At 41.9% G+C, this 16256-nt stretch overlaps 1 protein-coding gene across 13 annotated transcripts in view; it reads right to left on the minus strand.

Moving 5' to 3' along the window:
- MAPT (microtubule associated protein tau) overlaps positions 1-16200 on the minus strand; it is an 82255-nt gene extending 66055 nt beyond the window's left edge. Inside the window, exons 1-3 of one of the 13 annotated variants that reach the window (XM_079948779.1) lie at positions 15538-16200; positions 13893-13945; positions 10210-10368 (exon numbers count right to left, since the gene is read on the minus strand). Coding sequence is in view for 6 of the 13 variants with exons in the window: in XM_079948777.1 (XP_079804903.1) it covers positions 224-293 (70 nt within the window). In the remaining 7 variants the exon portion in view is untranslated. Of the gene's footprint in view, positions 1-223; positions 352-1980; positions 2287-10209; positions 10611-13892; positions 13946-15537 lie in introns of those variants that run through there. The other 12 variants (XM_079948778.1, XM_079948764.1, XM_079948761.1 and 9 more) reach the window with 12 other exon arrangements.
- Between the last annotated feature and the right edge of the window lie 56 nt (positions 16201-16256).

Below are 16256 nucleotides of genomic sequence, written 5' to 3' on the forward strand. Positions count from 1 at the left end.
GGATTGTTTTAAGAATTAATGACATCATATGCAAATGATTTAAACAGTCTAAAGAACTATAAATTAGCAACCATGGATTAGGGAAGTTACAGCACATACATTGACTATTTAAAAGGCTGAATAAATATATGGACAATCCCAGGAATCTTTTTTACCCTAGAATTCTATGATCTCACCAGCCTAACCATGCAGCTCTTGCTGACAAATCAGTGGCATTACTTACCAATATAGTAGTTTATTTGCACATTACAATGACCAATTATCCCCACTAAAAAAGATGGAAGATGCAGCATCAATTACGGGAAAAATCCATAATAAAAATGTGTTTCTATATTCATTCTAGCAAGGCATCTATTTTAATGCCAATTCTGCTGGTAGACAAAAGGGTTTTTTCCTCTCTATCCCCACCCAAAACTACAGGAGCATACCACAGTCTTTACCCAATGAGAACTGCACTTTGCATCCATGTATTCTAGCCTAGCAGGGGCGTGACCAGCTGCTGCTATTACACTCAGATCCATTTTTCTCTCAGAGAAAACCATCTGAGACAGAGAGAAAAACAATGAATGCACAGAATAATCAAGCTGGAATCTTTGGGTGACTATGATTCTCTAGAAAGCTGTGTGCGCCCCCCCCCCAGCTCTCCACCACATCTTGATCAGGAATCATCTATCTCGCTGTTAGATTTCTGCTCAGAACAGTAACTATTAACATAATAAGCATGGAGAAGGGGGAAAGTCATTTTCATTCTCTTTCAACTCACCAGTCTTGTGCTACTGCTACACCCAAGAATTAAGAATCCTAAATATAAATCCCATAATACTGACCCATATAGAGGAACAAAGCAGCTCAGCTCTTAGAAAAGAATACTGTGCAGGTCATTTACCCTATCTCAGATTTCCACAATGAAAAAAAAATGCTAACACAGAATACATTTTCCTTTCTTAGGCTATTTTCCCCAACATCATAATTATCTAAGCAATACTAGAAATATGACATGGACTGCAAAACATGGCACCACTGATATGAAGGAGAGCCCACCCTTTTTCTCTCTCCAAGATCCACACCTACTGCAGCACCAACAGCCTATCATTCGCCATCACCCTCACAATCAAAACCAGTCTCCCAAGCAGGAAACCAAACCTATCAGAGACAAGAGATGGGGGGAAATGACAGTTAACAGGGTCAAAAAAGGGGTTCCTTAAAATTCACCTATAATTCCAAATGAAGTTAGCAGATCATTTGTTAAATGATAAAATAAAATGTTACATATGGGTGTTTTTTAAAAAGAAAAAAAGAAAGTGTGCCTCAAATTGCCAAAAACAAGCAAAAACTGCATTCCAAGCAACATATTACTATACAATGTTATTTTTTTATAAAAAAAGAATAAAAGTAGATGTCGTTGTTGCAAAATATTTATAAAGAGATACATACAATTAAGCCTACCCTTGAGATCCTAAGAGACACACCCCTACTGCCCCATTTTGCATTACGATTACAAGCCTCTCCACTGAATGATGATAGAAAGGAGCCCTAATAAAGCTACAATAGACCAGGGAGGAAAATAACGTATTTGTACTGCCACACGCGCTGGCAGGTGGCGAGTGCGTATTTCTTTGCAATAGGGCTCCTCTTTTCAGAGGCAGGGGTGTGGTTAAAGGAGAAGAGATGAATGTTGTTCAGATTGCTGAAAATTAGGAGAGTTGTATAACTGTGAAGAGAGCATTAAGAGATCTACCGACATCATATGCAAACGGAATTACGCCGCGTACTGAAGCCATCGGATCCAAAGCTATATTGCATGGCGCGGCGCCTCTCCCTCCAGCCACTGCAAGCGCATTCACTGCGTAACCGCACGCACCTGTACGCCTAACGCACCCCCGCCCGTCCATCCCCACCACCCAAAGGTTTGCAAAGTCTGAAGGCCCTCGGTGCAGCTGCTCTCCTAAGAGCAGATCGCACCGTGCTGGGAAACCCTACCTGGCGCTGCGGCTGCTAATGCTGCTGCAGGGAGAGCTCTCTGGAAAGTCTCGCTCACCAAAGCCGGGAGGAGGGGGAGTGACAGGAAAGAGGGAGAGACAGACAGAAAGAGAACGCGCCTATCTAGCGACGGGAGCGCGCACAGGCTCCGGAACCTTCCCAAGAAGAACTCGTATATGCGCGCTCGCAAGGGCCCTCCCAGCTCCTCGAGAAATAAGGTTGCTCCCACAATGAAAGGCTGCCCGAGATGGCTCTCCCACGCACGCGCACAATGCCCGCCCGTCTCATCTTTCAGACACCTCCCTACGACCGTAAGCGCATGCGTGGAGGCTTTACACCGACTCCCAATGTGTTCTTTGTCTTCTTTGGAAAAGCCGGGTTTAAACAAAAAACACACACAAAAATCCTCCTTTTGGAGCCGCGCCGGCGTGAGCGCTATTTATCAAATAATAATAGTTACCGTTCTTTATAGCGCATGGGACACAAGGTCAGCGCAGCAGGATTACAGACAAAGCAGGGTTTGTTATAGTGCTATAATTAAGAGTGTGGTGACCCACTCTGAAGTCATACTGGAAAGCGTTTTTTAACATCCCTTCTCCCAGAACACGCATGTTTACACGTAGGTATATACCATAGGGGTCCGCAAGGGGGCGCATTGCTCCCTCATTAGCCATAATCCCCAGATTCCCAATCTTACTTTTTAAAAATGAAAGATCCCAGCACTTGTAGAATCAGGAATATGAAGCATTTTTGTTTTGTGAGGAACTAGCCTCTCCCATCTGTCTGCATTTTTAGCCAATAAATGAGGTCATAGTAATGACTGACATTTGGGAAAGCAAATCTTGCCAGCTAAACAAAGAGCAGGCTAGAAGACCAACTGCCTAGCCCTAGAAGACTCTAGAGAAAAAAAATCTTCGTTTGCTTTTAAGCATTTTCTACTGTTCTTCCCTGTGGAGAAGTGATTTCCCCATAAAAAACAATCCAGAATTTTAGTATCACTGTGACTGGGAAGTAGTGTGCCAACCCAAAACAAAAGGTAATAGCAAAGACAATATATTTCTAATGTGGATCTTAATTAGATTTTTCCCCTCCTCAGTTTGTAATCTTTTAAAAAACACTCTGTCAATACATACATAGAGACAATTCATCATTATTATGCCCATACTGCAGAGGGCAGGGCTGTGGCTGGGAGAGTGAGTTACGCCAGTTCTGCAAAGTAACCAACTGCAACTGTTGTTATATGCCTCTTGCTGGGAGAGGAGAAAGTTGCTGAGAGAGGAGAAAGTATACAACAACCCTGAATGGTAGTCCAATGTTACTATCCTGGTGTATTGGGGTTGTTGATTTTTTAAAGGGAAATGCATTTTGGAGCGGGGATTGGCAGAAAAATTAAGGACTAGAGGGAACAAAGCAGCGAGGGCAAGAATTCCTGGGAATGCCAATGTCACAGACATTACTTTTTATTAATCGTTCAGAATTTAGTATCTATCATACCTTTCAACGTTACACAAATTAAAATAGGAACACATGTACTATTCTTGCATCAAGGATTGCTACCTGAGCACCCCTCCTCCTTTATGCTGTTACTTGTTGACGGAGGCTTTGCTTTGCTTCCTATACTGTGGGCCAGGCCAAAGGGGATACAAACATGGTCAGAAGCAAGGGTGCACAGAACAACTAATGTGAATTTTACCTTTGTAGGGTAGACTAGTTTCTACACAAACACCCCCCACCTCCTCTCTCCTTCATCCAGGCAAGCAAGAGGCAACATCACAGTTCAAGGACACATTCCAGTCAGGTAACAACAAGGAAGGCCCATCCCATCTCACCACCTGAGGAGAAAGATGAATGTGCCAACCCGTGCCACTGGATCACCTTCCCCCCTTGCTGACACCTGCCAAGTGGGGGCAGTTCTGGCAGTAGAAGTGGTGCGGCAGGCAGGTGGGATGTTGCCTCTTGCACTTCTTCTGCCTGAGGTGGCCCTCTGCCTCATGGGTGGGCCAACTATGAGTAACAACACTCAAGGAGGGTGTAAAGCAGGGCCAGTGAGAGATGTAACTTGGGGAGAGTCCCAAGGGCCACACAGAGAAGCCCAGAGAGCCACTTTTGGCCAACAGCCTGAGATTCCCTATCTTTGCCCTAAAGGATGCCTTACTTCTTCTGTTTGGCTTGTGCTGCACTAAGTGACAGTGGTGTCCAGAAAGTCAGCCTACTGTGTGGACTGGTCTGGTCTCCATTTGATGATGGGTGAAAGTTGTTGAAATACTGGTGCAATTTCTCAAGGAGCCTCCTTTCCTTGGATCCAAATTATTAATATTTCATTAATCTATCACAAGTAGTGAAGATATACTTCGTTGTTGGAGACTACTTGGTTGGATAGTTGTTTATCGGAGCTTATGGAGAAGGGAAGCAGTGCTTTGGTTTTTAAACAACCCAAAAAGCTTGAATCTAGCCACACTGTTTAAAAGTTTTTTTAAAAGGTGTTTACAGCACCTGTAAACATGTAGATTGACCACCCCATCTACAGCATATGAAATGGCAGAATGCACACCAGATTATTGCCATGCAGCTCAATCCTATAGTCAAAAGTAAGTGCAATGGGCCTTACGCACAGGTAAGCATGTACATAATAGTTGCCAGCCTCTGTTCCTGCATGTGCATTTGCAGGATAAGCACTAAAGCCATAGGCATCTGCCGCAAATTCATATTTAACTTATGGATACTTGAAGTAGAATAGTGAAATCTCAGTTTGTGTCATGCTGTCTGGCACTGATCCCCTTCTCAAGCTCAGGGGAACAAAAGGGTTTGGAGGCACCTCTCTTTGAGGCGTCACTCCATATTACCAGAACTTCCAGGCCAGAAGTTGCTGCTTTACTGCACTTACTCAGATTTAGAAGACACACATGCAGTGTAGTCCCTTGTAAAGTGTTTCTTAGCAGCAATAGTGTGTTTTTAAACTGCCTGTTTACAGAATTTCTGCTACCTGATTTTACATATTCTCATGCAAAATTAGAGACATGTAGTTAATGTTGGTAGAAATTTTTAAAAATTGCATTGTTATAAAGAATATTATTTGACTTTTCTCAATATGTCTCTGTGATTCTTGTTCTGTTCCCAAATCATTCTTGATTTTTTTATTTAATGATTAATCAAAATGGGAGGAAACACAATTAAATACTTAGGGTTGTCTTACTAGGGAAACCTCCTGCAGTTTTCCCATCCCTAAATCCAATTACAGGGGATAAGTAACCATGGAATAGGATGGTAATAATTCTTTTGAAGAAGCTGCAGTAAGTAGCTAAACCTAAGGAGTATTATCTGAATGACTAAGCACTAGAAACTTAAGGAGGAATTTATTTGTTGCCTTTTTTAGATACATCATTATTATCACTAATAAAGCACAGTGTTGAGAGGTCTTGCATATGGAAATCAAACTCAGCTTGACAATCCTGTCCAGAACCTATATATCATTAACAATGGTATCAGTCTCTGAATATTTGAACTTCAAACAGAGACTCATGTTGTAAATTATATACCTTGTTTCTCTATGACCTCTCAGTCTGTAAAGAGGTACAGTATTGTATTGCACACCATTCCTGCCCTTAATTACTACTGCTGTGAATGGTCAATTAATTGAATTGTCACAATTTTTACTTTCTGCATTTAATCATCTGACCGTACTGTTTACTATTTTCTCACTCTACACCCACATGTATGTACCTACCAACTAAATATGACAATACATGTATTTGATGAAGTAGACTCTAGACCACAGATACTTATACCATAATAAATTTCTCAGTTTTTAAGCTGCAATAAAATTCTAAAATGTTATCTTGAGCAAGCATATAAACTTCCATGCCAATATATCAGTCCTCATGGCAGATACTATATTGTATTCTCTTTTGCATACTTCCTGTTCCCCTGAAACATGGGGGCAGGGATCAAGTTCAGATTCATCATTTAAATGCAGGCTGTTATCTGAGCATGTGTGCCAGTTTCCATGTTGATGTTTCAAGCCCAAATAACACTTTATACTAGTAAATATTTGTTCCCAGCACGATGTTTACTGATGTAACAAAGAATATTAGGGTAGGGGCACTCACAGGGGAGAATCAACATGAGGGAAGGAGGACTGCTTAACTATTTCTACACCAACTGGTGCTCTTCTGCAAATGTACTCATCTAACCTATTTTACTTTCAGCCAGCTTCAACATTAAAGATAATCAGGAACTAGAGAATCTACACATTAGAAGGTAGCAGAATCTTACACTGAATGTGAAAAGTGCCATAGCATAACATTACAAGGGGGGAAATTACTTAGGTTAGGGGGAAATCAAAGTAATTAGAAGCAAGCACAAGAGACAACAACCTACAAAACACAAACTATGTGCATAAAAAATTAAGAATGATAAAAAATGCTGGCGTAAAGAAAATTGTGGGGGTGGGGTGAGGGAAGCTGAGGGAAACACAGTGGAGAAGAAGTCCATGCTAAGGTGCTCACACTTCTGCCCTCAGTTGCTGAGGAAGCAAACCAACAGCATTCTAGAGAAGCCGTTCACCAATTTTCCCAGAGAAAGGTTATGTGCAACCACATCTAGGGATATCAGAGAACACTGATAGAAACAGAAATTGCAATCACTGATGTCTGCTTATTTGTCCCATGTCCAAAAAAGCAAATCAATCCAGAAAAAACAATTCCTATTCATTGCTGTTCTTGTCTTCAGTCCAAACATTACATAATTTATGTTTTCCCTTATTTGCATTAAATTTCCTTTGCAGAGATACGTTGTGTAATAGGGCCGCCATATCGGCAACAGGGGTCAAATCATGTTGAAAATGCATTAAAAAAAATTAAAGTTCCAAAATATTAACTGTAGAGCTTTTCCTTAAAAAAGCTCAACAACTTCAGGCACTCAACAATTTCGGGCACTCAACAACTTTTGAGGTGTCATGGTTTTTTAAATATGGCAACCCTAGTGTAATAGCATTACAATAATTAATTAATTAATTACATAAAATTCTGCTGCAGTGAACAGTGACATTAATGTCGTTTTTCTTGCAAGCCAAACTGCAGCAGAACAGGAACAGCGCTGCATGCAACATGGACTGAAAATCAATAACTTTTTACATCCCTAGTCAAATTCTATGCACACTTGCTTGGACATAAGTCCCACTATATACAGTCGTACCTTGGTTTTTGAACAGCTTAGTTCTCAAACGTTTTGGCTCCTGAACGCCGCAAACCCAGAAGTGACTGTTCCGGTTTGCGAACTATTTTTGGAAGCTGAACGTCCGACGGGGCTTCTGCAGCTTCCGATTGGAGCTTTCTGCAGCCAATCAGAAGCCACATTTTAGTTTCTGAATGTTTTGGAAGTTGAGTGGACTTCTGGAACAGATTCTGTTTGACTTCCAAGGTACGACTGTACAAGACTTATTTCCTTGTAAGTGTGCATAGAGGTTTGCCCTTCAAACCTGTGTGTTCCAATGAATAATAGTCCATACAAGGGGGCTTACACCATTGGATCCCCATAAAACCTTCAACCATCTCAAGATGTCCTGCTTATCCCCCATCACTCCCTGAGGCTAGACATATTTGTTTTCTGTTGGTAATAATAATAATAATTATACCCCGCCCTCCCCAGCCAAGGCCAGGCTCAGGGCAGCTAACAAGCAATAATAAAAACAAGTTGAATGAATACAAGTGTCTCCGGACAGCGCTGGCCCCCGGCCTCTTGAGTGAGATGGGCGCACAACCCCAGAGTCTGTCAAGACTGGCCCGTACGGGCAGGGGTACCTTTACCTTTACCTTTTATATTGCTTATATGAGGCTGGTTATTCCACAGTCTGAGGGTGACTGCCAAAGGCAGTTTGGCAGTTATAGTTGAACTTCTGTTTGATGAGATGGGACTAGTGAGTGAGATGTTATAATTTTTTTCAGTTAATGGAATTCAAAAAGGTATTGGGGTTGGGATTATAAGGAACAAAGTATCAATTTGTTGGGGCCTACCCCTCTTTTCAATGAGAGAAAGGGCATGAGTTCTTCAGTGTAAAAAGGCAAAAGAGCAGGCATCAGTGGGAATATCTGGAAGGACTTTGATATTGTTCTGAAACCATGACATTTAAAATACTAAGTAAAATATTAATGAGGACATCACAGTGTCTACCTCATGCAAGAATAGAGGCTTGACTGGGGGAGGAAATAAATGTCTTACTAATAGAGTTTTTTGACTGTCAGCAAGCATGTGGATGCAGGGTAGGGCTATCAATGGCTGCTAGTGACGATGTAACTGAGACCAGGTAAAGGGCTCTGCCGTGGGTGAGAAAAGAAGAGCCAAGGTGGAAGACAGAATGGTGTGGCTTATTATTGTGTGTTGTATATATTTAAATTTACTTTGAAATTACTTGGAGTCTGTGAGATTTAAAGGCAAATGTAAAGGACCCCTGACAGTTAAGTCCAGTTGTGAACGACTCTGGGGTTGCGGCGCTCATCTCGCTTTACAGGCCGAGGGAGCTGGCGTTTGTCCGCAGACAGTTTTTCTGGGTCATGTGTCCAGCATGACTAAGCCACTTCTGGCAAAACCAGAACAGCGCATGGAAATGCTGTTTACCTTCCCACCGGAGCAGTACCTATTAATCTACTTCCACTTTGACGTGCTTTCGAACTGCTAGGTTGGCAGGAGCTAGGTACAAATCCAAATAAAAATATTGCGGAAGTCAAGCTACCCTTGATATAAAATGTATCCTGTGAAATGCATTCAAGACAGGGCAAGTATACTTGTGCACTACTTCCCTAGAATATACACACTTTTCTTATAAATCCAATTAGCATTAATCACTTGAAATAGATTCAGAAAAGCACTTATTCTTTCATCTAAATATTTAATTGCCTAATCAGCAGCACTTGGGGATCCTACTTGAAGCATTAAAACATTGGATAAAATATATGCTGATACCCTGGGAACTGAATTGGGAGAAGCATTTTCCAAGTATTTCAGCCACATGGTAGAATTAACATTCATACTCATAGGTAAGTTTTGAAGCACTAACTTATAAAGTATGATACAAGATTATCAATACAGTGTTATTAAAGACATTTCACAGGAAGAGTACTACTACTCAGAAGAGGAGATACTGCTTACAAGCAACTCTCTGCCACAGTCATAGGATTTGTCTGATTTAGGGTCCCTCCATGACTTTAAAAAGGTTCATTGGTTCAAAATATTAAGCTTATTTTCCCCTTAGACTTAACCTTTGCACTCCAAAGCTATAATATTTTGTGCCACATTTTTGTTACTGGGGGTGGGGGGAGCTACCTATTTGGTTCCTGCAGCAATATATGTAAATAGTTTGAATTACTCTCAGGAGATCAACTTGGTGTGCTTAGGTGTCTTAATGATATAAAGGTGTGCTTATTCATACTCATCCTGAAGTAGACAAAGGTAGGGGTCCCCATGCCTGTGAAGAAGACACAACCACTGGCGATTTTTAGTCTGATATATGTTTGGGCATACAACAAGAGTGATTACTTCTCCTAAAAGACAGAAAACTATCTTTTGTACTTTAAGACACATATAAAACAAACTAAAATAAAGGTTGCTATCTTTTTCTCTAAGCCCTGATTCTGTGCCTTCAACAGCCATCTAACCCACAGAGATTTAACCAGTAAAATTTTTCTCAATGATATGTTGGATTCTATGAAATGACTTCTGTGGGCACTTTTGGCTCATAACTAAATGTTGCTGACCATAGTTAAACCCAATACCACAGAACATTAAATAAAGTATTTCCAGACATGCATTTTACAAGCTCCCTCTTGCTCTTAATGTCTCTGTTAGTCAGATCTTTAAAATAATGTTTCTGGCTGCATAATTTGATGCTTCTCTCTCTTTCTGCAATTATACTTTCTATACTGTTCTGGAAATTCTACAGATATTTGGGTTCATTTGGACCCATTGTGTGGTTAGCAACAGGTTAACACTAACCTCTAAACTTGAATGAAATCCACTACATTAATATAAAAAAGCCTACATTTGTCTTGCATTTAACCACTCTCTCAGATAAGTAATGATTTATTCTAAGTCAGAGCTGCTAGATGTATCACATGAGTGATCTTGCAACACACATACTGTATCTCTATGTGGATTGGTATTATTCTCCCCCCTTTTTTGCAATTATCTGCAAGGCTAAACAACATAAACATGCATACCAATATTTATTCTAATTACCTTATAAAAGATTCCTTTGAATACTTTTTCCTGGGATTCACCATTTAAACTCTTCCCAGATTTTGTACTCTTCAAAGGCAAATTCCAGTTCTGTAGATCACGTTTTTCTTGTTCGGTGTGCAGAAAACTCTCCCAAAGTGCTTCCAGGTATCTGTCAACCTGCAGACAATATGGACCCCTGCTCAGTAGCTATGCAGCACTTGATTGCTATTATTTATAAAAAGCATACATCCCTATGGCACTCAGTGTAGCAGGAACACCTGCTGAATATAACACACAGCCCCCACTTGATTACCAGAAAGGAACACTTTCCCCATTGTACAGATGGACAAACAAAGGGTTAAATGACTCCCCTAAGGTTCCACAATGAGTCTGTGACAGAACTGTCTGCCTAAGGTATCCGTATGATCTCTGTCACCATAGCAGCCAGCTAGCCAGCTAACCTCACAATTGGTGTATTTACAATCCCCTTTTGGGGTATTATCCCTCATTTTTTATAACAGAAAATTGTAAAGTCTGTGTAAGTCCAGAACCTGCAAAAAAATTAAAAACTTGTCTCACACAGATGATTTGAGGGAGTAAGTAGCCTATGTCTAGTCTTGTCTCAGATCCCAGCAATTTATGTATTTAGGCAGCTTGAGTTCTCCCCCTCTAATGCATTTCAATTAATTTTAAATAATGGGAACTTAGAAAAAGAAGAAGTATCCTTGCCAAATATTTCCCTTGTATTAGAATATATATTATTTCAAGTTACACAAGTTAGAAACCCAACATGTATTTATTAGTTCACTGACCGGGTGATGGACCAGAATGAAAAGCAGGAGGAGACAGAGAAACTGACAACACATTGTAGCAAGGATGCTAGTGAGAAAATTTGTTTCCCAAATATGAGTAGATGTGAATTCGAAGTTGAATGCTACCATTTAAAACATGAAACCTGCTACAAATTCTCAACAGTGTCAGTATGATGGACAGTGTGTTGCCCTTCCACCCCCACATGTAGGAACAGAACCAAGACCAGGTTACTTTAGAACCAGCCCTGCCACTCCTGATACAAAAAGCAGCAGTGGGAATATAGTTTAATTGAATTCATAGCTGCTAGGAATTCATTATTGAAGGGTTTAATATCTCAAATCTTAACAATTTTCTTTGGCTCCAAACATTCAAGTTCCATAGTGCTTCAAGAAATGATACAATAGCCCCATTGTTATTCCCTTTAGCCTCTTAACAACCTTATGAGACAGGCTATTCCAAGGCTCCTCTATGAACTTTAGGGATCAGCAGATATTGGAACATGGATCTCCTACAACCAAATTTAATCTAGTGTAGCATACGGTTATCCAATATGCAAATTATGTCAGTGATATGCATTTTTGTTAACCACATACACTATGGTTCATTATATATTTACAGTAAGGCCTTCAGTTATTAACCAGATGGCCACCCATCACTAAAGTATATTATTGTGATACTATGTTCTATCCAGTATCAGTATATAGCAATTAAACTGCCCCTCCCCCGGTTATAGCTGTCTATAATAAACATAGCAGCTCCTGAAGTATAGCAGATAGAATCAAGCTACCAGTACTTTTGTTGTCAGAAGTCAGACCACCATCCGTGAATGGCTACAGTGGTACCTCGGGTTACATACGCTTCAGGTTACATATGCTTCAGGTTACAGACTCCACTAACCCAGAAATATTACCTCAGATTAAGAACTTTGCTTCAGGATGAGAACAGAAATCGTGCTCTGGCGGCGCGGCGGCAGCGGGAGGCCCCATTAGCTAAAGTGGTGCTTCAGGTTAAGAACAGTTGCAGGTTAAGAACAGACCTCCGGAACGAATTAAGTACTTAACCCAAGGTACCACTGTACTGACTTGCAAGTTGCTGGTTGCTGAGATACTTGCAAATAATGATGTACTACGTGTACTACCTTATTGTCATCTGATGTGTAATTTAACAACTTATGTGGAAGCGTTCTGGGGATAACTTGAAATAGTAGGCCTTGCCTGTTAAAAGTAAATACTTAGTGGACGGATTAGTTTTTCAATGGTAATGTGGCAAAATAGTTTCATCAAACTTACTCAGACATATAATTTATGTACCTAGATTTGATGTAATCAGTCCTGGGGAGACACCTTGGAGGGGCTGCTTAGATCAGGGCAAGGGGTAGGAGAAGCCTATTGATGATGCTGGATTGGGAAAGCTGCATGGGGCTGCAACAATAATCTAAGAGCTCTGGGAGCTAAAATGCAGACGAGGAATCTGATCCTGGGGTCCCAGTGGGTTGTCATCCCAATGCCCCATTTCAGTCACACACCCACTTTTGACTCCAAGGCAGCCCCTGCCTGCCATGCCTCCTGTACCACTGGAGCCTTTGCCTCCCACAGCCTCTGCCTCTCTGCCCACCAAGGCAGCATTTGATTCCCATTCTGGATCTGGATCCTGTCAGGATCCTGTCACATAGGACACAAAGATTCCAGCACCAGTGTGAACAGACAGCTCATGTTCAGCCCACCAGAAAGAGTGCCTGCTTGCTTGCTTGCTTGCTCAATCTAAGGCACATTCCACTCACTATGCAGAAGCTGTGCTTGCCCTATGCTTTTATAATAGGAGCCCAGGGGACATGTCAGCTATTGGGTCAACGTTTCAGCTTGCTAACCTTGCCGTGCACCTGCTGTGCTGGTGACCCATGCTTTGCTTATGTACCATACTGATTTGAACAATATCTTTTTTTAATTAAAAAACAAAATCTGTGTCCAAGTACTTTGTCCAGTGCAAGCTATGACACTGGGTTTTAAAATACTAATTGATTTTATATTTATTTTAAAGTGATTGTTTTATGTATATTTCTTTTTAGTTGGTTTGTTGGTTTTAATTGTGCTCTATCTACAATTTTATTTGTGCACTGCTTGAAGAGTTTTTTTGAAAAAGGGATTAATAAATTTTATGAATAAGATGTTGACTATGTACTCTTAATTTGTAAGTGTAACATTACAGTCTTTCAAAAAGAGTAGTACATACAGGTCTGAAATCATTATCCTAACTTGTGATGCTTGCTGAATTTTCTGTACAGAAGCGAGTTTCTGTGCGCTGCTCTGGTTTGCCAGAAATGGCTTAGTTATGCTGGCCACATGACCCGGAAGCTGTCTGTGGACAAACGCCAGCTCCCTCGGCCAACAGAACGAGATGAGCGCACAACCCCAGAGTCATCCGTGACTGGACCTAATGGTTAGGGGTACCTTTACCTTTAGTGAGTTTGAGATTAGACTAAATGGGGTTTTGGGATTCCCTCCAATTCTGTGGCAATATAGCTATAAAATGGGATTCTGTAGAAAAAGAGACTGCTAAAAAGGTCAAACAAGTTTCTTTATTAAGGAAATAACTTAGGTCTGTTAAGCATCTTTGTTACATAACCTAGAACAATGTGTTGTGACAAACTAATAAGTAGAGATACTTCCGAACAGTTTACATAGGACTTCCGGTGAACTATGTCCTAACCTCTCTCCCAGTTTCATATATGGGCCAAAGGCACTTGGGAAAAGGTTAAAATAACTGAAAGAACAGCCTTATCTGTAGAGCATTGGAATATCAGTTATCTGAAGGTTGTTGGCTCAAGCGCAGAAAACTGTGAACCGTAGAAGGGTACACAAATGTTGCACATGAGAATAACTTTGACTTACCAGCCTTAGCTGAAACATCTTTTCATCACGCAGTTTAAGAGTGAGCTCACTTTCTGTAAAGGAAGAGTGTAAATAAATTATGAAAGCCATAGGAGTGTGAGGTGATTGGTGTGGAGACAGCAAGTATTTAACAGAAGTACAAGCCTCAGCACATTTACAGTGAGTTTCTGTTAAGAGCGTGAGAAGTCCTTTGATATGGTATCCCCAGCTCCTCTGGAACTTCCTTCCCCAGGAGTTCTCTATGATTCCTTCACTACTTGCAATTATGGCAGTCAAAACTTTTATTTTCTTTTTTATCAGGTTTTTGAGCCATCCTAGATATCTGGGCTGCTCTGAGTTTTGTTGTGTTCATATTGTTTTTACTGATTTTAATGTGTGCCACTCTGATCTCTTGAGGGCAGAGAGGATATAAATTACTTTAAATAGAAAAATAAAATATAGCGACAACTAGCTCTGTAAGCTGATCAGAAGGTCAGCAGTTCGAATCCCCGCGACGGGGTGAGCTCCCGTGGCTCGGTCTCTGCTCCTGCCAACCTTGCAGTTCAAAAGCACGTCAAAGTGCAAGTAGATCAATAGGAACCACTCCGGTGGGAAGGTAAACGGCGTTTCCGTGCGCTGCTCTGGTTCACCAGAAGCAGCTTAGTCATGCTGGCCACATGACCCGGAAGCTGTCTGCGGACAAACGCCGGCTCCCTCAGACCATAGAGCAAGATGAGCGCCACAACCCGAGTCGGTGATGACTGGACCTAATGGTCAGGGGTACCTTTACCTTTACCTTAGCTCTGTAAGGCTGTGTCTTACAGAGTGAGAGAGATGAGGCTCTTTGTAGTGTGCCAGAATATAAACAGATGTTCTCTAGTGAGGGAGCAAACATATTTCATACAAATGAGCATGACCCCCAACTGTATGAGCTGAAATTGAAGCAGCATGAATGGTGAGTCTGAGTGTCACTGCAAAGGAATATACTGTAGTGAGGTCAAAGAGTGGCAAATGGGTAAGCAGGTGTAAGGAAAAAGGGTGCCTCAACAAGTGCAATGTGAATTTGAAGCTGTGTAGAAGTGAACTTCACAGTAAGAGTTCCATGAACCTAAATGAGTGTTTTGGAATATGAGCCCTAGTATTTCATGAGGCTAGGAAGATGAGCTTTTGAGAGGTGAAAAGTGTTTTAACAGAGGCATTGGTTCCCGTGGCCAGCCCACCCATTAGGCCAGGTGAGCTGACCACCTCAGGCGGCAGTATCCAGCCTCTCAAAGGCATTGGTTCCCGTGGCCAGCCCACCCATTAGGCCAGTTGAGCTGACCACCTCAGGCGGCAGTATCCAGCCTCCAAGGAATGCGCCTCCAGCCACAAGTGACAGCAGCGAATGCAGCACACTCTTTGGAGTCTGGATCGGCAACCTCCTTGGCAGCCCCCCTCCCCATGCTGCCTCTGCAGCAGCCTCTTGAGGAATAGGAGGCACTAGGGAGGAAATAGTGATGGTTGCCCTCTGGGGTCTCCTGAGCTCTGCACCCACCCACTTCAACCATCAGGTAAGGTTGATTTGACATCCCCTGCCCGTTTCCGCTGTGGATCTTCACTCCTGCCTTGTTATCAGTGTAGATCTGCATTCCCTGCCCCTTTGTTTCTGATGTAGGTCTTCACTCACCCCTTCCTCCCTGGCAGGTTGGGGGCACCATTTTGTTATTTGGCCTCAGGTGCCAGAATGCCTTGGGCAGGCACTGTTGGTTGGTTCCCTGATTCTATACACATTTTGTCCACACACGCGTGATGGTCCAGTGAGTTCCAAAAATCCCCACCTCAGCAAAACCTATTTACCAGAGGAGAAAGTGGTGCGGGTATAAAAAAGCAAAGTCAAAAGCAGTCTGGTGGGTGCAATGTCCAGTTCTGGAGATTTTTTAAAAAAACTAAAGTCCAAGTCTGACCCTACCTCACAGGATTGCTTTGGGAATAAAAAGGTGAGGCTGCATAGACCATCCCAAGCTCTGGAGAAGGCGAAGGCAGAATGAAAATGTAATACAGAAGCTGCCTTCAACTGAGGAGTGTGTGCTGGCGAGGAGTTATGGTTCCCCTCCAAGTGAAATAGGGGGGCATAAAAGTGTTCTAGAGCCTGCATAAAAATATGGAAGAAGTGCTGAGGAGAAAGCATTTCGAGAGAGGGAGGGCTAAGTGAGAACTATGAGCCGTGCAAGGCTGAGGAGAAACCACCAAGTGCTGGGCCCTAGGCCTCGACTACGCCTGGCTGCCTTTGCCTGCCTAACTGAGCGCGAACTACGCTAACAGCGAGAAAAGAACGGCGAGCGAGGCTCGAGCCAGATAAACCGTTGGGCGCTTTCAAAAAACCCCTCACAAAACCCCACCTCAGAG

This window comes from Podarcis cretensis (assembly GCF_951804945.1).
Source record: "Podarcis cretensis genome assembly, chromosome: 13".
Lineage (NCBI taxonomy): Eukaryota > Metazoa > Chordata > Lepidosauria > Squamata > Lacertidae > Podarcis > Podarcis cretensis.